At 49.8% G+C, this 20474-nt stretch overlaps 1 protein-coding gene across 1 annotated transcript in view; it reads left to right on the top strand.

Moving 5' to 3' along the window:
- Positions 1 to 2708: 2708 nt before the first annotated feature.
- Positions 2709 to 20474, top strand: part of FGF12 (fibroblast growth factor 12) — a 286688-nt gene continuing 268922 nt past the window's right edge. The window contains exon 1 of the mRNA XM_075003963.1: positions 2709 to 2830. Coding sequence (XP_074860064.1) covers positions 2818 to 2830 — 13 coding nt within the window. The 5' untranslated portion in view covers positions 2709 to 2817. The remainder of the gene's footprint in view (positions 2831 to 20474) is intronic.

Below are 20474 nucleotides of genomic sequence, written 5' to 3'. Positions count from 1 at the left end.
TAACACGGGATCTGGATTACATGGCAAGCTGAGTTCGCTTAAACATCTGGCTTTTTAATACTTCCATGTCATAGAACTGGAAGGGACTGTTGGAGGTCATTGAATCTGGCCCCTGCACTGCAGTGGAGCCTATCACTATCCCTGACGGACTTACTTTTTTGTTTTTTTTTAAATTTGTTTGCCCTAGGTCCCTAAATGGCCCCCTGAAGGGCTGAGCTCACAACCCTAGGTTAGCAGTGCAATGCTTAACCCACTGAGCTGCCCCCTCCCCAGGCACATCCAACACTGTACATCTAGAAATAAGGAATGCAGGTCATGCTTACAGGGTGAGGCACTGCTTCCTGGAAAGCTGCGAGACTGTGAAGCACTTATGGTTAGGACAGAGAACCAGCTGAAAATGTGTACCCAGGGCAAAGCTGTATCTAAACCAGCAAACCTGCTCCTTGGATGAATGTCTACCACAAGCAGGACCATCTAATAGGAGTAATGAGGAGGTATTGCTTCTGTATGCAGCCCAAGATCATTACTAGACTATTATGCTCAGTTCCAATGGCCAAGCGCCAAAAGGAAATGTTGAAGGCTTGGAAAGGGTTCAGCAAAAAGTTACAAGACTGATTCAAGGTCTGGGAAGGGCTTCAGGTGGAGAAATGTGTCGACTATAACCAATTCAGTTCATCCAGGAGACAGCTGAGGTGGTAAGATACAGTCTACAAGTATCTCCAAAGGGAGACCACGTCTGACAGGAGTAGAGGGCTCTTTAATTTAGCAGACAAATGCAGAAGATGACTCAGTGTTTGGATGCTGAACTTAGATACCTTCAGACTAGAAGTAAGGTAGAGATTGTTTAATGGTGATGGTTATTAAACATCGGAGGAGCTGGTTTAGAACAGTGGTACATTCTCTACCAGCTGGAGAGACTTCAGGTCAAGACTAGATGTCTTTCTGTTGTAGCTCAGCCAGAAGTCATAGCCTGGATCCAGGAATCACTTGGTCAGATACTTTTGCCTGTGCCATGCCCAAGGCTAGATGATCATAATGGTCCTTTTCTAGTCTGAACAGTAACGAATGTTCTGGTCCAGATTTTAAAAAATGACCCATACACAAAACTGCACATACACCTCTCTAAGTTATATGTTGAAAATGTGTGCTAAATAAGCCAGAATATTGCATGTTCATATGTTTACGTACACAGAGCCCTGGTTTGAACATGGGCATCAGCTATTTTTGAATCCAATTCTTAAACTTTCTTGTGTACAGACTCACTAAAATCCTTTAAAAAGAATAAAAACCATCTGTATTGCATGGACTAATGCAAGATGACTCTGCCACCTGCTCTGTTTGCTGAGCAGTAGGGGGTGGCTGCCCTGTGGTATGTGCTGGTTATTGGGCTCTGCAGGTGAACTGACTAGGTTGCAGTCAGAGGAAAATCTGAACCCCAGAACTTGAAAATGCTGTCTAGACATATACACCAAGGAGTCCAGTGGAACTTTAAAGACTAACTTTAAAGACTAAAGTCCTTTTCCCCCTTAGGTAGTCTCACCTCCCTCTCACTGTCTCACAGGAGTAACCCTGTTAGTCTGTATCTGCAAAAACAAGGAGTTCTGTGGCACCTTAAAAAAAAAAAAGCAGCAGCTTTATTTGATCATCAGTTTTTGCTGGCAAAAAAACTCTTCATCAGCTGCATCCTTGCATCTGACCAAGTGCTTCTTACCCACAATGCCTGATGCTGAAATAAATCTGTTACACCTTAACATGTCACAGGGCTCCTCCTTGTTCTTCTTGTCATTGCTGGAAGTGAGCCACACCCATCCTGATTGAATTACACTCCCCTTGCCGCAGCCCTATTACCTCTTTCGTTCACTTCAGAGAATCCCAGGGCTGGGAGGGACCTCAGGAGGTCATCAAGTCCAGCCCCCTGCCCAAAGCAGGACCAACCCCAACTAAATCACCCCAGCCAGGGCTTTGCCAAGTGGGGACTTGCACACCTGTAGGGATGGAGATCCCACCACCTCTCTAGGCACCACATTCCAGTGCCTCACCGCCCTCCTGGGGACACAGTTGTTCCTAACACCCAGCCTAGACCTCTCCTGCTGTAACTGAGACCTTTGCTCCTCGTTCTGCCATCGCTCACCACCGAGAGCAGCCGCTCCCTGCAGGCAGCCGAAGGCAGCTCTCAGACCGCCCCTCGCTCTGCTCTGCAAGCCGAGCACGCCCAGCCGCGCACGCCCCGCGCCCCATGCCTGCGACGAGCCGCGCGGGCGCTCAGCAAACCCAGGTCCCAGACGAGTGTGAGGCTTCGAGGCGCCCCAGGCTCCTCCTCGTCCCGGCGGACAGGGGGACCCGGGTACCTCTCCCCCGCGGCCAGGCAGCCGGGACCGTTCCCCGGGGGCGGCCGGACAGATCCAGGCCGGGTTTGTCTGCGCGCCCCAACCCACCACTCCGCTCCCAGCGGGCAGATGGGAGGTGGCGGGGGGGGGTGGAGGCTGTGCGCATGCGCGGCGGCTCGTATGCAAATCTGCCGAGCGTGCCGCCGAGCTGGCTGCGCGGAGCGACACTCACCTGCAGCACCAGCGCGGCGGACAGCGCCGGCCTGCGGCTCCCCGCCCAGGTAACCCCGCCGGCCCGGCGCCCCCCCCGCCCCGCCCCGCCCGCGCTCTGCCGGCGCCTCCCGCTCACCCGCTCTCTGCGCTTTGCTTGCAGCTGCCCGCTCCGCTCAGCTCCGCTCCGCGCCCCGGCCCGGCGGCCGCCCACGCAGCGCCCCAGCCCGCCCGGCTCCCGGCTCCCGGCTCCCGCGCCGCACCGCGCCGAGGCTCCGCGATGGAAGGCAAAGGTAGGCGGCGGGCCGCGGGGGGGGCGAGGGCCGCAGTGCCGGCTGCTCGGGGGGGGGGGAGCCCGCTGCGAGCCCCCGCCCCGCCCCGCCCCGCCCCGCCCCGCCCGGCTCCGCTCCGCTCCGCAGGGGGCTCCCCGGGCGCCCCCCACCGCCCCCGGGGGTTGTGCCCTCCGCGGGGTCCTGCTGCTGCCGGGCGCCGGCTGCGGGCAGGGAAGCCGCCCTCCGCCCGCCGCTGTGCGGGTCTCTGCCGGCGCGCACCCCGCGCCGCCGCACCCGCCTGCAGCCCGGGCGGGGCCAGCGCTCCGCGAGCTCCCGGCCGCTACGGAGTTCTTCCTCCCCGGGGGACTCCCCTGGCCTGGCCCTGCCTGATGCAAGGGCCCGCCCCGTGCGGCTGACTGCTCTGAGTGACACACTCGGGGCAGGAGCAGGGCGGGGGGATGATGGAGACTCGTGTAACACACTTACACTCCCCGCCTGGCTAGCTGTATTTACACCCCGGCGTTATTTTTGTAGCTGCCTTGCCAGTCGGGGCTGTAGCTCTCCTGGGCGGAACTGTCTGATCATGTGCCGATTCAGGCAAGCCGCTCTTTCAGTCACATAGAGAGAGGCAGCATGCCTGCAAAATGGCATTGCCTGTGAGCAGGGGGATTCGCAGGGTTGGGGGTAGGTAAGTGTGTTATTCTAAACAAAGAAAACCTGCAAAGATCTGGTTAGATGAGCAAGTCCCAGAAGTGGAGTAGCCTCTGTTACTGGGTGGCCTCCTTGGCTTTGTGACTGACTGCTCCGGCGTCTATATCTCGTGTGCGTGTTTGATTTGTGTCGGCGTGTGAGGGGACAGTGAAAAGCCGGGGTAGTAAGAGTACATTCACTGCATTGCCGTGCATTACAGTGGATGGACGGAGCAGAATGGCTGGGGGGGTGGAATGGAAATAACTGCAAAGTGGGGTGCATCTTCCTTGTGCTGACAGCAGCAACCCCACAGGTTTCCTGAGCACCATTCTGGTGCAGCCAGATTGTCTGTAACCAGTCACCTCTTGCCTGTTGGAGCAGAGAGCCACCTGAACAGCGGAGGCCATCTGGCCACTATTTATTACGCTTGCACATTTGCAAGATGTGCTTTCTTGCACTCAGAACCCCAGGGGCTGTTGGTGTCAGAGAAGGGTCAGATGGGACGGCAAGTCAGGGCAGCCCTACATTTTTGCAGCGAACAGGCGGCAGGTTCCTCTTTACTGGACTCTTCAATGCTGTGGAAGAAGTGGCTCCCTGGGATTAATTTTCTCTCCAAAAGAACTCAGGCACAGTCACTGCACCAGAAACCAACCTGTAGGAGTGGACGGGGCCTAAGCAGAGAGAAGTTTAAGGGAAGAAGAACCCTTCTATTCCAGGGAAGCCGGATGTCTGGTCAATATAGGGGCTCGATCCCTCTCTCTCTCACTGAAGTCATAGGCCTCTCATGGCTATCCCCGGGGAGTTCAGTCCAACACGGGAAGGAGAGCCTTATTGTGTATCTGTATGCGGCAAGGCATGGTGCAGAGTTCCTAATATACACACAGTCCAAAACACCTGCGTGTCCATAGTCTGTGTGCCTGATCCTAAATACCCATTCAACGGAGTTGCTCTGGACAGGTTACCTCTTTGCATTTCATTTTCCATTAGCAAGGAAACCTCCACCTGTAATGTGCTGTGTGTTGTGATCATGAGATCACTGTTCACGTTCCTCTGGTGATGATGCCTTTTTGATGTTACCTTTTGTCATAAGCAGGGACAGTGGCCTGGTCTCCCCTGATTTCCACTAGGAAGAGTAGCAGGGCTCCCCTTTCCACAGCAGGAGTAGCACCACACTCAGAGGGGCAGCAGGGATTCGCTTGGTTTTACCCAGCATTTGGGATATATCTACTTATGGGGAGACCTGTGGTGCTGTTCACCCCAGGTCCTCCACAGAGTGCCCTGCTGAGATGGGGCTGTTGGGCCCTCCAGAGCAATAACCCCTCAGTGAGATGTGTGGGGAAAGTCCTGCCCCTCAGAGCAGTTGTCTCAGGCTGCCTGCAGACTCAGGCAGGTGGCCCTGTGTTGGTGATGCTTGGCTCACACTTTCAAGCTTTTCTTTACAACCTTAATGGCTAGAGGCTGAATTTTCCTTTTTACATGGCAGCTGTGTGGCTCCTGTGCCGACATGACTCCTGGAAGCATGGCCCTAAGGAAGGGGGATAGCCTCTCTGCCTTCCCCCAGTGTTGCCTTGCTGCTAGAAACCAGAATGTTGTGCTCACAGGGAGCAGTGACCTGCTAACAATGGGCCACATGAAAGAGGGGACATCCAGACCTTCCTTGCACCCCGCTGGCTCCTGGCTGCCATGGACTGGGGAACAGCAAGGTGGTACAAAGCCGATAAGTTTAACATCAGTACCAGGCAAATTAGTGGAAACACTAGTAAAGAATAAAATTGCAAGGCACGTAGAAGAGCACGAATTGTTGGGCAAAAGTCAGCATGGTTTCTGCAGAGGGAAGTCGTGTCTAACTAATCTATTAGAATTCTTTGAAGGGGTTAATAAACATGCGGACAAGGGGCACCCAGTGGACATAATATACCTAGATTTCCAGAAAGCCTTTGACACGGTCCCACACCAAAGGCTTTTATGTAAATTAGGTGGTCATGGGATAGGAGGAAAGATCCTTTCATGGATCGGGAATTGGTTAAAATACAGAAAACAAAGGGTGGGAATAAATGGTAAATTTTCACAATGGAGGAGGGTAACTAGTGGTGTTCCCCAGGGGTCAGTCCTGGGACCGATCCTGTTCAACTTGTTCATCAATGATCTAGAAAATGAGGTAAGCAGTGAGGTGGCAAAGTTTGCAGATGACACCAAGTTGTTCAGGACAGTCAAAACCAAAAGGGATTGTGAAGAACTACAAAAAGATCTCAGCAAACTGAGTGATTGGGCAGCAAAATGGCAAATGAAATTTAATGTGGGTAAGTGTAAGGTAATGCACATTGGAAAAAATAACCCAAATTACACGTACTACATGGTGGGGTTAAATTTAGCTACGACAGATCAGGAAAGGGATCTTGGAGTTATAGTGGATAGTTTTCTGAAGACATCCACGCAGTGTGCAGCAGCAGTTAGTAAGGCAAATAGGATGTTAGGAATTATTAAAAAAGGGATCGATAATAAGACAAAAGATATCATACTTCCCCTATATAAAACTATGGTACGCCCACATCTTGAGTACTGCGTGCAGATGTGGTCTCCTCACCTCAAAAAAAGATATATTGGCATTAGAAAAGGTTCAGAAAAGGGCGACTAAGATGATTAGGGGCTTGGAACGGGTCCCATATGGGGAGAGGCTAGAGAGACTGGGACTTTTCAGTTTGGAAAAGAGGCGATTGAGGGGCGATATGATAGAGGTATATAAAATCATGAATGGTGTGGAGAAAGTGAATATAGAAAAATTATTTACCTTTTCCCATAATACAAGAACTAGGGGACACCAAATGAAGTTGATGGGTAGTAGGTTCAAAACTAATACAAGGAAATTTTTCTTCACACAGCGCACAGTCAACCTGTGGAACTCCTTGCCCGAGGAGGCTGTGAAGGCCAGGACTCTATTAGGGTTTAAAAAAGAGCTTGATACATTTTTGCAGGTTAGGTCCATAAATGGCTATTAGCCAGGGATAAAGTATGGTGCCCTAGCCCTCAGAACAAGGGCAGGAGATGGATGGCAGGAGATAAATCACTTGATCATTGTCTTCTGTTCTCCTTCTCTGGGGCACCTGGCATTGGCCACCGTCGGCAGATGGGATGCTGGGCTGGATGGACCTTTGGTCTGACCCAGTATGGCCATTCTTATGTTCTTGCGTTCTCTGTCTTTGAATACTCCTGAGCTCTCCTTGGCTCGACCCTAGAGCTTGGCCCAATGAAACTGCTGCACATAGTAGTTAGAGCTTTGTAGATAGTTGTAACTTAAGCGCAACTCGAAGCTGTTCTGCAGCTGTCTGTCCAGCTCTGCTTCTCCCAGCTGGGGGAAGCCAGGGAAGAAGACAGCCGTGCTGTTGTGGCTTCTCCCTGGCTTCCCCCATCTGAGAGAAGCAGGGGAGAAGCTGACCACTGGTGCTGGTGATTTTTCTGCCTCCTCCCAGCAGAAGGGAGCTGGGAGCCAGATTTCCACCTTCTCCTGGCTCCCCTCAACTAGCTGGAGCCAAGAAACTGACCAGGGCTGGTGCCCTCATCAGCTTCCTGGATCTGCCCCCCATGTTGCATGGGAAATTGGACTTATGTGGGGGTTGCTCTTGTGGAAATGTGCAAGCAAAGACCATTAGGCCCCATGTTATCCTAATGTATGCTCGTTTTATGTCTATAGAAACAATTATGCATAAAGACCCAGCGCCAGTGCTCATGGAAATTCATAAAAGATTCAGTCCTGCTAAAATATTTCTGATTCCTTCTCTGTTGTGGAGATGGGGCTGGTTGCAGAACCTGTTTCTGTGCACGGGGACATGTAAAAATGCACAGCAAGTGCCTCAATGCTTTTTTCGGGGGGCACATTCTCTAGTAGTGGGGACAGTTGGATGCTCTCACCTTTGTTGCTACAAATCTACCACCTGGTTTGAGGCTCATTGTTTAGGCCAAAGGTATTAAGCTTTTTTTTTTTTTCTGGAGTTTGGCACTTTACATCCTATTTTAGCATGATCATAAATGGCCTGATTTGCCTTCTCTGGGAGTTCTCAGTACCACACAAAAGCAAACTGCTTCGAGTCAGACCTTCAGGTCAGAAAAAGGGGATACTGCACTAACTTCTCTGACTCTGTTTCTCTAGCCAGGTATTGTGGGACCTTGGTGGGGTATTGTAAAGTTAAATTCAGGAGCATATATAAAGATACTGAGCTGTTCAGGTGGGAGGCACTAACAAAGTACTCTGCCTCTTCGGTTAGAGTCGAGTGAGTAATTGACTTTTCTGGTCAGTGCTCCAATTGAACAATTTGAAAAATGAATCATTTCCAGCTGAGCCAAAATGGGAATTTTTCAGGGCTTTTTCTATTGAAATGAGAACTCCAAATAGTTCTGTTTCAGGTCGATTTTTTTCTTTTAAAAATAAATAACATTTTCAGAATGAAACATTGGCTCAAAATTAAAAGTTGAAGGTTTTTTTCATCCAAGCCAGCTTCCAAATCAGCTCAAAGTCACGAATCGTTTCAGGTTGACCTGAAAGCAACTGCCAGTGCCAAGCTCCTCCACCGCCAGTACCACAGGCATTGTGTGCCTTTTCCTCATCTATCTGGGTGAACGTCTGAGCACCGTTGTAGGGAAGGCAGATGAGTTGGACATGGGGACTTGCTTTGGTTTGTGTCTTATCTCTCTGTAAGCTCATGCCTCAGCATTTAACAGGTCAGAAGGGATTCCCTTCCCCCACCCCCATGTATGTTCTTTGGGTTTTTAAAACTCAGATGCCATAGATAGTCAGGCCTGACCATGGCTAGAGATGGGACAGTGGCCGGACAGGCCCAGGGCTCCGAGGTGATCCTGAGTGCTCTCTATCTGCCGGTGTGGTTGGCTGGTTGGCGCTCACATGCACAGGGCCTAACTCATCGCCATAGGTGAGGTCAGGTAGGAATTTTCCCCCAGGCCAGAGTGGCAGTGACCTTGGGGTCCCTCTCCTTCCTCTGCAGCATGTGGGTGTGGATCCCTTGCCAGATTACATGGGCGTTTCTCATGTTGTCTTTTCCCTGCCGTGGCAGTGGCTGGGGCCCTGGTGAACCCCAGTCCCTCCTGTTCGCTGCCTGTAGCAAGTAACAGCCCCGTCTCCCGTGGGCTGTGGTAGATGGGTCTCGCTCTGGTTGTTGGGGTTGGCAGGTCGGTGGCACTGAGCTGCACAGGAGACCAGTTTGGGTGTTCTGGTGGTCCCCTCTGCACTTAAATGCTATGACTCTAGGCCAGGTTGGAAAGACCAGCTGAGCTGACTGTAGTCCTCGGATGGTGATGAGAACCCTAAGGATAATCCATGCTAAAAGTGATGACAAGGACTGGGTTTCCTGTGGGATGGGTGAGTCTTCCAGCCAACAAGCCACCGACATGCACGACCAAGGTGTAGGGAGCAGAGGCTGATTGGTCTGAGTCTCCAGTGTCTTTGTCCCAAGGTGACTCTGTTAGTCTTTTTCTAACCATCCCTTTGAAGCTACTGAAATCCTGTGAGTGAGCATCTGCCATGAAAGGACCAGAGAGAACATTGGTGATGTCCTAAGGCTTGCTCCCAGCTGGTGTCTGGAAGAACTGAATGTTGTACTCCAGAGAGCAATTAACCAAAAGAGCTGGTTCAGGTGAGGAGGCTGATATGGCCCCATGATTACATATCAACCCTCCAGACCCTAAAACCCACATAACCAGTATGTTAGCCGGGAAGGGGGAACTGTGATTATAGTGGCACTTTCTCCTCCGTGTTCAAAGAGAGTCAGCCATCCATGTAACTGGGAAATGCAGATGAATTCCTCCCCCTGCTGTACAAATGTATCGGTTACATTGAGATTTTATGAAATGTTGGGGTCCTCTAAGATGGTTCCTTGACTATTGAATTATGTCTACCTGTTAATTAACATAACAGATGTGCAATTTTAATGTATAATTTATTCATATACAGAGCTAGACATTTAAAATGAGATTTTCTGTGCCATTATCAGTATAATGACTAATTAAAGCATGAGCAGTTCCTGTCTGTCTGTCTGTCTGTCTGTCTGTCTAAAACTGGATATTCATTAGCCTGGTAAAAGGCAGTTTGACAATAATGGTTTTCTTGATGGGCATGATACTTAACTCTTTCACTGATCTAAGTCTAGAGATTTGAATGCATAATGTTACTGTGCCATGATGGAAACAGGAGTTTACTCCTTTCCTGTCAGTAATCAGTGTATTCATTTCATGTCACTCCTGTGCACCAGTTTCTCTAAGGACTTTGCTTACATTGCCATCAGTTGAAAAGCCATTTCACTAATTGTCTGAGTTTCCCTTCCCTGGCCTAGCCTGCTGGTATGACAGTTCTTGCTTACTGCTCCCTGCCTTACTCATTGAGCTGTAAAATGCCAGACCACTATTGGCTTAAAAAACCCTCAGACATCCTGAATGGTACAGCTTTCTCTCTGGGTGGAACTCAAGTGTGTATTTACTGTGTTGAGAGGCTAGAGTGGGAATCTGGTGGCTGGGGCGATGCCTGTTCGCTCAGCAGAGTTAGGAGACATTAGAACAGGCCTGCTGACAGTGGGTGGCAGTGTGACGAATGGGAGGGATGCTACCGTATTTTGGACACCCCAGGTATTCAGTTCACAAAATGGACTGCAAGAGTGGGTCCTTGAGAGTCTCCAGGAAGTGTTGGTAGAGAGGCAGGAGAACCAGTGCAAGCAGAGGGTGAGATTTTTAACTGGAAGCAAATTGGGACCCTCTTGGGGAGCCTGTGTGTGGCCAGAGGAGATCTGGGAGACACGGAATGGAATTTCTAGCAGTAGCCTTGGGAAGGACTAAACCTTGGAACGACAGATGTGAGTAGAATAGGGAATCCCCCTAACAGTAGAACAGATGCGATCAGGTCATTTTCCGTAATTTGGCTTTGTGGGACTGCTCCATGCTGAGCTCAGGTACAGTAACCCCTCGATATAACCGACTAATGAGCGGGAGGGGTGTCTGTTATTCCTGAGCGTCCATTAAATGTGAGGGCTTACTGCCCACCCACCCCTCCCAGGCTTCCCCAGCCCCTCAAAAATAGCCACCGCCACTAGAGCCAGAACTGCTGCTCCTGGAGGAGTTCCAGCTCCCAGCTGCCACTACTGCCCACAGCGCTGGAATCTGCTGTGCAGCTGGGACCCAGCTACTCAGCTAGAGGTGCCAGACCTGCAGCTGGGACAATTCCATGTGTGGGTGGAGGGACCCCACCACGCACAGCTGGAGCTGCCCCGCCATGCGGCCTGGAGGAGCCGCCACCAGAGTTGCCACCCACTCCTCCCACCAGGGGTGGGGTGTGCATGCGAGTACCGTCTACCCAGGTGCGTGCCCACCCTGGTGGGACGAGTGCGTGGCGGCTCTGACGGAGGAGGGGCCACTCCTCCAGGCTGCAGCGGTGGTCAGTCCCTTAACATTTTTTTTTTTTTGCGGGAGGTGGGGGAATTTAGAATTTTACAGACCCCAGTGGACTTTGGGAAGACCGGGGGGGTGGGAGGGAGTTGGCGGACATCCGTTGTTCCTGAAGTCCGCTAAATTGGGGTCTGTAACATGGAGGGTTTACTGTACTTACCTCCTCCCCCCATATCCTGTAACTTTTTAACTGAATGCAGGGAAATAATTGTCTGGGTGTTAATCTTGGGTTGTTTCAGTTGCTGTGTAATACCTGGCAACTAAGTGGTGCTTTACCAAGGATGTTGTCTTTGTTTTGTAATAAAATCACCTTTTTCATACTACGATCTGATCCCTGTGTCCTGGCAGGCAGGAGGTTCTGCGTACACGTGCCTAAAACTGCAAGGTCAGCTGCTAGGAAAATGACTTGCTTTTGCTTTCTCTCAAGAGGGAGGATTAAAGAGCTTGAGGGAAGAAATTCCCGACTGCGTCTTCCTGGGCTCTCAAAGGGGTTTTTGCTTGTGGGTGGTGGCAGTATATCAGCCAGGGTCAGGGAACCTGTGACCTTGGGGAGATTTTAAGCAGAAGCCATTAGTGGCAGGGTACTTTTTAAAGTCTCTAGCAGGTCTTCTCCTCGTGCACTCAAACTGCCCAAGTGGGGAACAGCCCTGATAGGGGACAACTGCCTGTACCTCAGAGATGCAAAAAGCTCCCAGCTGCCACTACTGCCCACAGCCCTTTAAATCACTGCTGAAGTAACGTGAGCTGTGTGGGGGAGGTGCAGTATGGTACTGAGGACTGCCTATCCCAGCCCCACCCCTTCCACCCAGGGCTCCACCCCATCTGGCGGCATCGAGAAGGCCCACCCCATACCCTGCCCTGGGACCCGTCAGGGCTGTCAGCCCAGCTGCATAAGGATGATTGAGCTGTGCTGGTTGTGGGGTCCATGGTAGAGGCTAAGGTTCTTTGCCTCATGTTTAACATCTTGTATTTGGTTCTTTTCTTGACAGCTGACTTCATGTCTAACATGGGAATTGTTTTTTTTCCTGTTAAAAGTTGCATTTCTCTGTCTTTCAGTCCAACCGGGTGCCCTGCGCCAGCTCAACTTTGCCTTAGATGAGTTTTTGTTACCCATCTGCTTTTGACCGATGAAGTTAGTTGATTGGCTGATACTACCTGAAAGGTTTCTGAGGAGCAGTCAAAAGTGGTGCATATGTTATTGACATAATAGGAATAAGGGAAAGTCTTTTTGCTTCTCAGTCATTGCTAATGTATTATTAATGCGATAACGTTGCTTCAGTGCATTCTGGCCTCCAAAAGAGGCTGGCAAGAGTGAAGGCCCTCATGAAAGAATGGACCAAGGCTGACCATTGATGTGGGCCGTTCCATACTCAGTCCAGTGTAGAATTTTGTTCCTGAATTTCAGAGTTCGTGTTGATGAGCGCTTGGTTTGTTCTGTAAGATGGTCCGCTGGGGCTTGGGAGGCCTTTCAGCCTGAACTCTGGTTTGAATTTTGCAAAGAGCACCTTTTTACATGTGCACCTTACCAAGCCCCTTTCTCAGCTATGAACCTTCACCAGACTATGGGACATTTAAAATGTGGATCTGGATTCTGTAATTCGACTCCAGTTCTGGCCTGTACCGAAAATAAAGAATGGACATGGTAGGGCAGTTTCACTTATCAATCATTTATTAGATGCAGCACTTTGATAAACTACTTTCAGCCAAACCTCTTCAAGGACAGCCTCTGAGTGCTTCATTGTTTATTCATGAGGAATCCTGAAAGCTGTGTTTGGAGACAGCTGTCTTGAGGGGAAGGAGGCTACTTCAATGACTATAAAACTTAACATATCTACAATTTCAGCAAGAGTTTTTAAAGTATTACCTGGAATATGGAGCACAAACAAGAAGTGTGCTGTGAAAAGATGTTATTCCATTTCATTAAAAGAGAGATTTCATTTTAGAGAGGGGGCTTGAATGTAGCTTACTTTTCCAAAATCTTGTGTGTGGAAGGGTGACTAATATAAAAGGCACCCTTCATTTGAGAACCATTGCACGCTGCTCCCTGGTGTACTTGTTGAGTTGTAAAATGCCAGATCACTACTGGTGTAAAAAACCCACAAAACACTGAGACTCAGTCTTGCATAGTATTCATGACTCCAAGTTGCCACAGGTTGAAGTTCTCTCATCCAGTACCCACAGGACCTGACCGGTGCAGGACAAGAGAATTTGGTGGACCAAGGGAGGTCAATATTTTCTAGCGTATTACCAACCCTCCCATTGCTTACTGAGCTCTTCTTAGATGACATTGAGCAGTAAATGACAGCTAAATAACAGCACTGAACACTGAGGACCAGGGCTGCTGGCTAGAAACAAACTTTACGGGACTACAAGAAACTTGGCCGCACCCATGATTGTCCGGTTAACTAAAATGATGACAGATTACAGAGTTTGCCAGAGGAGAGAATTCTGGATTAGAGAGCTTCAACCTGTACAGGCCAGAAGAAAACAGCAATGAGAGCAGTAAGCCAGAGGAAAATAAAGCAATCTGGGCGGGTTCTAGTCTGCTCTAAAGAAAAATGCTTACACTTGTACAAAGGGAGATTTGGGTTTATTAATTTGCTGTTAATGAACGTTGCGGAAAACTGGATTGTGAGAGGAACACACTAAGCTTCTCTATCAGGGCCTGCTTTGTAGAACACTCTTGATCCATTTGATGTGTTTACTGGAAAAAGGAAGACAAAGTTTTCAGACTTTTCCAGGTAATGAAATTTATATTTGTCTTAGTACTGCCCACAGGGCTGTTGGAATTTCGGAAGGGCACATTAACTAACGCACAATCGCTTCCAGATAACTGAGTTGGTACATCTGACACACTAGCAAAATTGTTTTTCATTCATTTAAAAAATGCCATGAAACAGCTTATCCTGGTGGATGAGATGAGATGGGAGGGAGGGGAAGGAGTTGATCCGTGGGGCCACCAGCAGACGAGAAACATGGGAGGGAGGGAAATCTGAACTGCCAGTGGTGCTAAGCACCCATTAATTTTTTTCACTGGGTGCTCCAGGGCTGGAGTCAGTGCCTGTGAGTGTAATGAACACTGAGTCTGTCATGGTACCTGTAACACGTCCCGAGACGGCCAGCCCCTTGGCCTAGGGCGGGCGGCAGCAAAAAGGGGTTAGAGCACCAGCCCGTACTCAGTTCGGGTGGTCAGCGGCTCACCGCTACAACACCATACAGGCCCCAGCCCTCAACCGAGGGCGGGGCCGCAGTTCACAAGAGTAGTATAGTTCTGGGCCCAGCCCTCAGTCCAGGGCAGGGCAGCAGTTCACAGGTAATAGTACCGTTCTAGGCCCGGCCCTCAGTTCAGGGTAGGGCAGCAGTCCCCAAGTACTAGCACAGTTCTGGGCCCAGCCCTCCGTTTGGGGCGGGGCAGCAACACAAGGTGTAACCACAGGCCCAGCCCTCAGGCTGGCCCTGTCAAGGAGGGGGGTAGGGGGTCGCAGGCCCTCCCACTCCACTGCGACCCGGCCCGGGGCCCTGGGGGTCGCTCACACGCAACCCCGGCAGTGGGGATCCAGACCGCAACACACTGCCATTGGTTCGTGAGCGTCGTTCCCCGGGCCACTTCCTACCTCACCCTCTGCTGGCGGAAGGTCCCAGTCCATCTGGTCGAGGGGTCCCCCTAGGTCGGTCTCCTCCGGGTCATCCACCTTTGGGGGCTCCAGCCAATCGTCCATAACAATGTCGTTAGGGTAGTCAGGCGGCGGCAATACAGGAGACGCAAGGCGGTCCTGGGTCTGAGTGCTGTAAGGGTCCGCCGGGACTCTGGGGCAGCCCGCTCCCGGGGCCTCTTCCAAGGCGGGGGGTCTCCGCCGGCGGGAAGGTCCTGGGAGGTCTGGGAAGTCCGGGTAGTCTCCTTGGGGCATATGGACCCGGGATTGCTTGGAGCCTCTGGGGGCCTGCTCCTCTGGCCTGGCCGGGCGGCCGCAGGCCCTCTCCCTTTGGTGCCGAGGAGCTCATGCAGGCACGTCCTCCCTGCCCGGAGACCCAGGCCCGAATGGGTCCTGAGTCCCGCCTTTGGCTCTTCTAGCCCTTGGCCCCGCCCTCTGAGGGGCGGGCCTCTGGTCTCCTGACTCCGGCCCCGCCCACCAGGGCCTCTGCATAGCTTCCCCTGCCTCCGGGTCTGCAGGAGGCCATAGTGACTCACTACAGTACCATTTTCTCTAATGGCCTCATTGGTCAGCCCCAGTGCTGGCAGTACCTCATCATGCTCATTTATATGGAAGTAGACTGTCATAGAATCATAGGGTTGGAAGGGACCTCAGGAGGTCATCGAGTCCAACCCCCTGCCCAAAGCAGGATCAAACCCAACTAAATCATCCCAGCCAGGGCTTTGTCAAGCCGGGACATAAAAACCTCTAGGGATGGAGATTCTACCACCTCTCTAGGTAACACAGTGCAGTGCTTCACTCTACTCCTAGCAAAATAGTTTTTCCAAATATCCAATATAGATCTACTTCACTGTAACTTCAGACCATTGCTCCTTACGCTGTCATCTGTCACCACTGAGAACAGTCTCTCTCCATCATCTTTAGAGCCCCCTTTCAGGAAGTTGAAGGCTGCTATCAAATTGCTCCTCACTGTTCTTTTCTGTTGACTAATAAACCCAAATCCCTCAGCCTCTTCTCACAGGTCACATACTCCAGCCCCCGAATCATTTTCGTCCCGCTGGGCTGGACTGTCTCCAGTATGTCTACATCCTTTCTGTAGGCGGGGCAGGGGTGGGGGTGGGGGAGAAGAGGATGCAGTACTCCAGATGTGGCCTCATCCATGCTGAATAAAGGGGAATAATCACTTCCCTAGATCTGCTGGCAGTCCTTCTACTAATACACCCCAATATACCATTTGTTTCTTGGCTACAAGGGCACACCACTGGCTCATATCCAGCTTTTCATCCACTGTCAGAGCCTAAGTACCCCATAATGGTTTCACGGCTGGACCCGACAGATGAGTCTAGACAGAGAGGGAGACACACCGAATAGAAAATGAGGTTACTTGCATGTCTGAAGCAGTGGCAACCTGCCTTCTTTTGCAGTTTACAAATATATATATATGGAGTGTAATTTTTTCTGAGATACAGTTTAGGAACTGACTTGTTTTATCCTGCAGAATAAAATCGTGGCTTTGTCAGCCTGAAAAATGCTGATATATTCCTTACTAATACCATCAGGTTTATATACGTTTTCTGTTGGATTATAAATCCTTTGTATAGAGAACATATTTTATCTTTGTGTTTCAGTGTATCTTTATGGGATGATAAAATTGTTATTGACACTAATCTCTATTAACAAATTAAGTGGCAGATTATGCAGTTTTCATATTTCCTAAGTAAAATCATTTTTATAATCTGGTTTTATGCTGTTTTAAATAATTAAATTAGCCCCAAAGAAATCATAAATGACAATTTTCCATGCAGAGAGGAAATTGCATTGCCCTGTGCAGTGTGAGCTACTCTTCCAAGGTAAGTATTTTCAATAATACTGAAGGCAGCACAGAAATACTGTCAGAGAACCTTGCTCTTCATGCATAATTTTTGTTATTCTTCACTATGAAAACCCTTACTAAAGAAAAGCTTAGTGTTATGTGCACGTGGGAGATATCAACTCATTCCATGTAATCCTTATTTGACTCCTGTTTTGACGTCAAAGAAGTCACTTTGGGATCTGTAGTTGCTCAATAATGCGGCGGTCATGTTGTGAAACAGCCTCAAGATGCTAATGAATTTTTTGAGGCAGCCGACCTTTGAGAGGGTGGTCCACAGGGCGCTACGAGTGACTGAGTTGAAGGCTGGTCATGTCAATGACACTCATGTGTACGGCTTGGTTTTTTCACAACATTTTTCTTGAAGTTGCTGGTCAGTGAAGGTCATGTCCACTGTTCCTTGGAATGGTCGGAAGTGACACTGGGATTCTGGTAGAATTTCTTCTGAGAGTGCAGGAGTTGGTTTGCAAGGATTTGAGCTCAGATTTTCTCTGCCATTGCCAGGAGGGAGATGCTAGGATAGTTTCCACAGTCTGACTTGTCGTCTTTCTTGAAGAAAAGAGACTGACGATCAGCATGTCTCTGAAATCTCACAGCATCTGCTCTCTATCCCAGATCTTGAGAATCAGGAGGTGGAGTTGTTTGTGGCACTCTGGCCCACGTTCTTTGAAGATTTCAGCAAGAATTCCATCTAGTCCGGTTGCCTTGTTGCACTTCATCATTTTGATGGCCGCTTGGACCTTATTCAGGGTAGGATGTGTTACGGGATCATCTCTAGGCAGTTGCTGAAGGATTTGGTCAAGGGATTCTGGGACCATGGTGGAGGGGGCACTTCCAAAGCTCATTGTAGTGTTCCCTCCAGCAAGAAGCAATGGCTCCATTGTCTTTCAAGAGTTGGGTCCCATCCTTTGATCTCAGGGGACTGATTCCATATTTTCTTGGTCCATAAACAGCTTTGGTAGCACTGAAGAAATCTCTTGTATTGTTGATGTCTGTGAGATGCTGGAGTTTTCGTGCCTCACTCCACCACCGTCCTACTTGTTACCAAGTGACCGCCAAGAGAGAATACTCTCTTGTGAGAATCCAACGCTTTAGGGGGAGATGCCAGCCCTCTAGTCTGTGCTTCCTTCTCAAACGTTTCCAACATTTTTAGGATTTCTTTTTAAGAACATCATTGACTTGCAGGGCTGGAAGGGACCTTGAGAGCTCAGTTAGTCCAGTCTCCTGCTCTCATAGCAGGCCTATGTCTTATCTAGCCCATCCCTGATAGGTGTGTGTCTAACCTGCTCTTAAATATCTCCACTGATGGAGATTCCACAATCTCCTAGGCCAGTGGTGTCCAATAGTAACTGAAGGATTGCCACACTTGTGGTTGTCGTCCTTCTGTATTTGACACAGCTCCCACCACCACTCTATCAATGCCCTCCCCCTCCTCCAGAGCCAGGCACCCCTGTTCTCCCCCTCCCCACCACAAACTGAGTGCTGCGTCTCAGTAGAGCGGCCGCCGCAGGAGCCACAGAAGCGGCCACTGCCTGGGCCGCTCTGGCAGGAGCCACGCCGGGGCCTGTGCAGGCTGCATCGGCAGGAGCTATACCCCCAGGACCCGTGCCAGGGCCTGTGTGTGCCACGCTGGCAGGAGCCATGTTGGGACCCAAGCCACGGCCTGAGCTGCCACCGCTGCCACCACGTTTGTCCCACCGTGGGGCATGTGCGCAGAGTGGGCGGATGGCACCATGGGTATGGCTTGGAGGAGCAGCGTTTAGAGGTTCCAAGAGCTGCACATGGGTCCAGAGCCAATCGCCGCACCATGGTGTCCCCTTCGCCACATGTGGGGACCGTATTGGACACCATGGTCGTAGGCAATTTATTCCAGCGCTTCAACACTCTAACAGCTGGGGAGTTTTTCCTAACATTGCTTTTTCCCTCCTCCTTGTAATAAACTTTAAACAGAAGATGTGGTATTACTTGTACTCTAAATGAGTAAGCAAATGCACGTGTCATTTTTCCCAGCTGTCGTTATCCGTGCATTATGGTTGGGCAGCAGAGTCCTTTTACTAGCATGGCATGGACCAGAACCAGGCAGGAAACCAGAGGAAGGCTCCAGCTGGTTGAAAAATGGAAATGATAGGCCAAGGGACCTGGGTCATTGTCAGTAGACGGGAATGAACTTGTGACCTTTAAGGGCTAAAGCCACTTGTGGTACAGCATGAGCTAAAAGCCAGTTGCCTTAGCCAAGGCTGCAGAGCAGAGACTTCCCTCTTCCTTGTCCCAGGGTCAGTGCCTCTGGGATTACACAGGGAAAGAAACAAAGCAGGTTGTCCCCCACCCCACTCTCTGCCTTTCTCTTACTATTTCTACCCTTTTTTGGCTTCCTCTCCCCTTTTGTGTGTAAAAGAAATTAGGGCTGGAAAAAGGATGAGGAGAGAGAAAAATCTGAAGAAATTAGACCCTCTTCTGGTTTTAGGCTTCATTGAAAAAGCAGAATTTAAAAAACTCTGTAAAACTTTTCACTGTTGGAAAAAGGCAGTTTGCTAGGAAAAGTGGGAGAGCCTCTGCTTAAAGCTGAGCTTTCTGACAGAGCCCCAGTGTTTGAGGGAGCCATTTCCTGTCAACTCACTCTCTTCTGTTCCTTCCTGGAACCCAAATTGTTCTGGCCCTGCAGGGACTAAAGAGAAGCAGCAGCACTGGGTCACCCGAGGCCGCCTTCTACAACCAGGCAGACACCCACATTCCAGTCGCCAGAGGGAAGTTTTCAGTGTTGTCAGGAGAACAGAGCAAAATTCAGAATTTTCATCCTGTGGGAAAGTCCAACATTTCCACCTGTGTTTGTATCACAAATCGGGGGCGGGAGGCAGAACTGAAATAAGTCTGTTTTTTGTGGAACAGAAATTAAAAAAAAAAAAATCAAAACATTTTATTTTGTTGTTTTCTATTAAAAAAACAAAGCAAACCAGCTGACATTTCCAGAACCACCGTGATTTTTTGGTTTGTTGGGAGATCTGGAACACTTTGTTTGGAGGCAGTTCCACATTTCCACTGTAGTGCGTGGCCTCGTGGGAGTTGTAGCTTGGACTCTGATGTTTCCATTTTCCCATGTGAACCAGGGCTCGACACGAGATCTCCCCAGGTCAGTGCTTTGCTTATGGGGCAAATTATCTGGTTGGACAGAAAGAATATAGTGCTGGTCTGCATAGTTACTAGTATAGCCCCTATCACCACAGTACCCTCTGAACATTAGTGCAGGAATGCACCTCACGAGGGCTATTGGACTGCTGCTTGTATCACCAGAGTCCGTCATGGAGAACTAGCAACATTGTGTGGATGCCATATTTCTGAGACAACAACGGTGGGCGTTTTATGCTGTCCTGACTAATCCAGCGGTTAAGGTTCAGCACGTACCCGGCTGGTGAGTGCAGAGGTGGGTGCTGCACACAGAGGGGTGCTTAAAGGTCAGAGGTTCCACCTGCATGTGAAGATGCCATTTTAAAAAATGACATTGCCGGTGAACTTGTGATATCAAAGGGGTAATAAAAGTGGCAGCACGTGAGAAATTATTTTGAGTTAGAAGACACGAATGTCTGCTGTGCGCCAGGGAATTCTTGTCTGCGCTGCTTTTATCTCCACTGAGCCCTTATGGAACACAGCAAGTCATTAATGTGACTACAAAAAAAGTTTAAAATAGGGGGCAGCTCACTGATGCTGGTGTAAAACCAGGGTAGCCTCAGTGATTTCAGTGCAGTCACTTTTGATTTGCACCAGTGCAAGTGAGGTTGAAATTTGCTCTTTATACAGTGACTTTTTACACTCCCCGGTGAAATTTGCCTGTAGTTAAGAGGTTCACAGTACTCAGCCTTTTGAGAAGATGCATTTATGGGCCAGAAAAGGAAGAATATTGATTAATTAGAAAGGTCAACCACCGGCTTCTTGACAGCACTGTGTATAGGAATCCCTCTTTTTTAAACTTAAGTGTAAAAATGTTTGCTTTCAGTGGATCCTGATTTGCTAGGTATTT

Source organism: Carettochelys insculpta, chromosome 10 (genome assembly GCF_033958435.1).
Source record: "Carettochelys insculpta isolate YL-2023 chromosome 10, ASM3395843v1, whole genome shotgun sequence".
Lineage (NCBI taxonomy): Eukaryota > Metazoa > Chordata > Testudines > Carettochelyidae > Carettochelys > Carettochelys insculpta.
This window is presented reverse-complemented; position numbering and strand designations above follow the sequence as displayed.